The 5462-nt window shown below is 53.0% G+C and overlaps 1 protein-coding gene across 1 annotated transcript; it reads right to left on the bottom strand.

The window, feature by feature from the left end:
* Nucleotides 1-1187: 1187 nt before the first annotated feature.
* Nucleotides 1188-4621, bottom strand: LOC134368031 (EZH inhibitory protein-like). The gene is made up of 3 exons (XM_063084649.1): nt 3274-4621; nt 3012-3236; nt 1188-1363 (listed from the first exon to the last, which is right to left on the bottom strand). The coding sequence occupies exons 1-3, from the start codon at nt 4619-4621 to the stop codon at nt 1188-1190; spliced, it is 1749 nt and encodes a 582-aa protein (XP_062940719.1).
* Between the last annotated feature and the right edge of the window lie 841 nt (nt 4622-5462).

The raw sequence follows: 5462 nt of genomic DNA, 5'->3' as shown, positions 1-5462 counted from the left end.
CTGTATACCTTTTTAATTTGGCTAATAGAAAATTGTAGATTACATGTGTGGCTAGCATTATATTTCTACTGGACAGTGCTCCATATTACCGAAGTTTGAGATGCTTTCTAGGCATCTCAAGTGAAGAAATTAATTAGGAAGCTGGATATACATGACTGGAGTATAAGGGAATGGGTAGAAGGGGATACACAATATTTTGATTCACAAGCTTAAAAAAATATTTAAAGACATGAGACTAGATGGGATTTCCTAGGAAGCCAATGTATGTAGGGGGAAAAGGCCAAAACCTGAAGCCCGGGCACTCCAACACTCAGAGGTGGGGGTAAGAAAATTCTAGAAGAGTGTGGGGTGAACACAAAAAGAGCAGTCTCTAAAGACTAAGGAACAATATCTGTGAAGGAGGGGGGAGTGATCAACTGTGCCAAATGCTGCCAAAAGGTCAAGTATGATGAAATCTGAGAAGTTTCCACTGCATTCCACAGTGTGGAGGTCTGCCATGTGATACTTTCATAAGAAGGGACTATGGGAAGGACCAAAGGTCAAGAGAAGGAAGAAGAGCCTGTGGTCAATAGGGACTATGTAAATTTGGGTATGGCATGCTTGAATTAAAGACATTGAATCAGGTCCACTCCCAAGCAGATTAAAAACCCAGGAGATACACTAAAATGCTAGCATGTAGGAGGGTAGTTGGCATCTCTGCTTCAGCCCACAAATCTGGCTCACTGCAGGAAGGAACCTGACCTGGGACCTGAAGTATTGCTTCCCTCAACATCTGGGATATGAGAAAGTATTGTGTGGCCAGGGCCACCTCCAGGGACAAGGCTCATCTTCCTAGATATATATCCCTGGGTGTCTCTTAATCTCTGGGGCTGGGCTATGGAGCTTATTATATGCATATAGGCCAGCCACTAACCTTTGCAGCATATGGTGCAAAAGTACAATGGAAGTCCCCTAGCCCATGTCCTTGATCTCTTCCTCCCACTGTCAGATATGTCCTACACCATGAGGTAGGCTGACTCTTAAGAACACCTCAGTCTTACAGCTGACTCTAAGAACACCTCAGCCTGCACCTCCAAGCTTTGTTTACCCTTTGCTACCACAAAGACTGGTTGCTTGGCCACCGTTAGGGCCTAAGAGTACGTGTACCATAGGCCCAATTCCCCCTTCCTTAGAAAGGACCCTGAGAATCAGGCCTTGCAGGACCTGGAAGCAGCAATAGGGAATGTTTCTACAAAAGTGGCATGGTATTGGGACTTGGTGGGCACATCTCCTTGTCCCTGTGGGCTCTTAGCTTTGTGGTATGAATACAGCATGAGCAGGGCCTGAGCGGGACCGTCTAAAATGTGGGGCCCAGGACTAGGGCCTTTTGTGAAAAGAGGAGGAATATGAGAAAAAAGGCAGAGGGAGTTTTTTTTTTTTTTTTTCTTTTAACTGGTTTGGTTTATATTTTTTTCCACTTTATTCCTTTAATATGGTCTCTATCATGTTTCCACAGCTTAACTTTCTGAAAAGCAGCTGAGGTGAGTTTCATTACATAAGTAGTTAAAGGGTTGTTTTAGTCCGTTTGGTGTTGTTATAACAGAAATACCTCAGACTGGGTAATTTATAAAGAAAAGAGGTTTATTTGACTTACGATTCTGGGACAGCGGCATCTGGCGTGGGCCTCAGGCTGCTTCTGCTCAGGGTGGAAAGTGGTAGGCAGCCAGCAGGTTACAAGCAGATCAGGTGGCGAGAGGAAGCAAGAGAAAGAGGCGGTGTCAGGGTCTTTTTAAACAACCAGTGGGAAGTAATAGAGCCAGAAACTCATTCACGACCCCCACCCTCCAGGGAGAGCATTGATCCATTCGCAAGGGATCCACCCCCATGACTGAAACAGCTTAAAACACTGTGACACTGGGGATCAGATTTTCGCATTAGTTTTGGCGGGGACAGCACATCCAAACTCTATCAAGGGTCAAGGTGACAGTGCATAATATAGAAGTTAAGACCATATCACCAGTTATTCCAAAAATCAGGTACATACCCTGTTCACATATCCATGCCTTTCTCTCCAAATGTCTACACACAAACACACACACACACACACACACACACACACACACACACACACACACACACAGGCTCACGTACCTACTCACAAACTCAGTCACAATTACTTTTTTACATTGGAAGTATCCATTTACACATTTTTTTTCACTAAATATCTGACCACTTCCCCATCATCAGTCACTAACCTTGAATCACCCTCCCAAGACACCCTCCCACACACCAGACCTCCCACTTCAGGAGCCCTGTTGCCAACACACAAACTCTTCCTTCCACTACAAACTTGAGGCCTTCCCCCCTCAGTCTCCTAACCCCTGCTGTTCCGCCTTCCTGATCCTGGGTCTTCCTCCCAGCCTCCCTACTCCCATCTGGGTTATCCTCCCGCCCCCTCCCCAATACTTGGCCATGCCCAGCCTCTTTCCTGATCCTGGATATGGATATCTCCATCACACCTCCTTTTCTCTAGCCACTTTGGATTAAACCCTGTCCTCTTTTTCTCATCCAGGCTGCAAATCTCCTATGCTAAGAGGTTATACAGTGACTAAGTCCTGGACAGAACTCCTCTTCCAATGGAGACAATAAATGATTGATAAGATAGTGTCATACTCCACTTCTTTTCCAGAGTCACTTAGCATGCCCACAGCCTTCTTTTAATTCTCCAAATAAGACAGAGGATTTACAGTTTTATGGACCCCCACCCCCCACACCAAACAAACAAAAAAAAACCCTGCAATTTTTAAATTAAACCAATATCTTAACTTTATTCATTAAAATACTTGATTATATAAAATAACTTGGAAAATGAAAATCTCGGCTTAGGGCCAAAGACAGGGCCTTCTGAGGGAGAAGGGGGCCTGGAATCAAGGGCCAACAGCAGATAAGTGCTGCTTGGTGGAGTCATGGGGAAAGGAGGCTTCAAAACTGCTTCGGAACTGGTTAATGGCTAGAACTCCTGGAGATCTCACAGGCAACTGCGGAGCAGGCAGCCCATTCAGCACAGCGGGAGATGTTGATTTTCTTCGCGGGTCCTGGAGGATGCTCACAGGGGGTGGTCACACTGCAGGCGGCATAGGGCGGTGAGGGCTCCCTTTCGGCCTGCTCTCCTGGAAAGGCAGGGCTCAGGGCATCAACCTCCGGCAGCAAGGCGCGCCTAAGGCTGGCAGGGCTAGGAGTGGAGATGGAGCTCAGGCCTGAAAACTTATGGGGACGAGGAAGAGGAGCTCTGGCCAAAAAACTTAGTAGGGGAAGAGGAAGGGCTTCGGCTAGGAGACCTAGGGGAGGAGGTGAAAGAGGAGGAGGAGGTGGCACAGGAGGAGGAGGAGGTCTCACCATATTGCTCAGGGAAAGGAAAGAACCTACCAGGAGGTGAGGGTGAGGAGGCACGCATACGGACTGCATGCCAAGTAGGCTGAGAACCAAGGCTTGGGACCTGAGGATCAGGAGGGCTTGGGCTGCTCCGAAAAACCAGTCTTCTCCCAGCGGGAGAAGGATTCCCGCCAGCCGGCCCAGACAGAGAGTGGCGGCTGAGAAGGGCTGACCTTCGCTGGGTGGAGCGGCTCTGGAGGACAGGCCCTGGCGCCGTGCTGGTGCTGCTAAGAGTAAGGCCTGAACTTGCCGAGCGGTCACGGAGAGCAGGGCCTGGCGCAGATGAACATCGGCGTCGGACAGCAGATCCTGACCCGGATTCACCGCCGTGGGAAGCAGGGCCTGGCGGGCTGTCGCGGCTGGGGAGAGCAAGACCAGACTGGGATGCACCGCTGCGAGGAGCTGGACCTTTCGCAGATGGGCGGCGTCGGACAGCAGGGTCTGACCGGGTGGCGCGGACTTGGATGGCAGGGCCTGGTCCTGATGCACGTCTGCGGAGGGCAGGCCCTGCCGGGCTAGTAGTGCAGCTGCGGCGAGCAGCACCTGGATCAGATGCACGGTCGCGGAGGGCAGCGCCTGCCCCGTCTGGTTGACTGCGGAGGGCAGGCCCTGAGCGGGATGCGGGACTCTGCGGAGCAGTGGGAGGGAGGAGGCGGCGGCGGCGGCGGCTGCGGCGCCGAGACCTTGGAGAAGATGGCGGCGAAAGCCCAGACGGCTGAGGCAGATGGCGCCCTGGAGGCTTCTGAGCCTGGGCAGCCTGCTGGCGGCAGGGCCGCTCCCTACGACGGCCGTTCCCGGGGCTCGGGTGCCCGCTGGCCTGGCCAGTCCCCTCCGGGGCTTGCCCGAGGGCGGCCTGGCCGTCCGTCTTGGGCACCACCTGTCTAAGCTCTGCGTGGGGACTACGGCGGCCTTGGGGGTCGGAGCGCCTCTTCGCCGGCACACAGGCCATGGACGGCAGCCCCGGGTCCTCATCGGCCATGGAAATGGCGGCGGAGACGGAGGCGGTGGAGGAACCTGCTGGGCTGCTCCGCAGGGAGACGCTGCCCGAGGGAGACACATCACTCCAGGCTGTGGGGACCGAGGCGACAGGATCGTGATTGCCGGTCCCACAGGCCTCGCCAGGGGCACAGGCGGCCTCGTCGTTCGGCTCTGCGGGTACCTCACCCTGCTGGAGCTTCTGCTCCTTCTGCCCGTGGGACCGGGTGGCCATAACGCCAGGTTCTCGCTCTGAGGCACTAGAGCGTGGCTGCTCGAATCACCGGAGGTAGAGCCACGGCCGTTGGGGTGAGGAGGGTGGGCGGGCCCTGCCGAATCCTCGCCTCCGATTGGTGAGCCACATGTCACGTGACACCTCTCCCCGGAGCCATCCAACCCAGAGCCATCTGGCTTCAAACAGGAGGATGTGCTCCGCCCCTCGGTGGTCTGCCGTGACCCGGTCAAGAGTGGGAATTTCCCCTTTCTTAAACCCGGCCCCTGAGGGGGGGTGTGTTTCGGGGGAGGGGCGGGGGTGAGGGGGGGTGGGAGTCTGTCTGTAGGAATATTTGAGTCGCTCCAGATCAGCTTGTCAGCACCATTCCAGTGGCTCAATCTCAAGTGATAGCTTAGAAGAAATACCACGCTGACCCAGAGGCTATATCCTCTAGCCATGTGTCCCTCTTGGCATCTAGTCAGGACACTGTGCCCATGTGTGACCCCAGAAGGGACTCTCCAGGACTCCTCCAGGCATCTGGATGACACGATGCCGGTCCCCTGGGTTTCAGGGTTGGAGAGAGGCCTGAAGGCAAGAAAAGGGAGGGGACCTGCTGCCTCCCTCAAGCCTCGCATGCCAGAGGGGGATTTAGAATATTCCAGTAAGAGGTTTCTCCCTGCCGTGACCCCTGAGGCACAGGCTGCAGGTTGCATAGGACTAAGGGTGATACTGTCCTTAAATATGCATAACATTTTCATGAGCTGCATGGAACTCCACAGACGAATGTACATTCATTTATTTGGACTAGTCTCTAGTTTCTGTTGATATAAATATGCTGTGATGCACAGACTTGAAGTTTCAT

The sequence above is a fragment of the Cynocephalus volans genome, chromosome X (genome assembly GCF_027409185.1).
Source record: "Cynocephalus volans isolate mCynVol1 chromosome X, mCynVol1.pri, whole genome shotgun sequence".
In the NCBI taxonomy this organism is placed as follows: domain Eukaryota; kingdom Metazoa; phylum Chordata; class Mammalia; order Dermoptera; family Cynocephalidae; genus Cynocephalus; species Cynocephalus volans.
The sequence above is the reverse complement of the archived record's forward strand: the minus strand, read 5'-3'. Positions and strand labels throughout refer to the sequence as shown.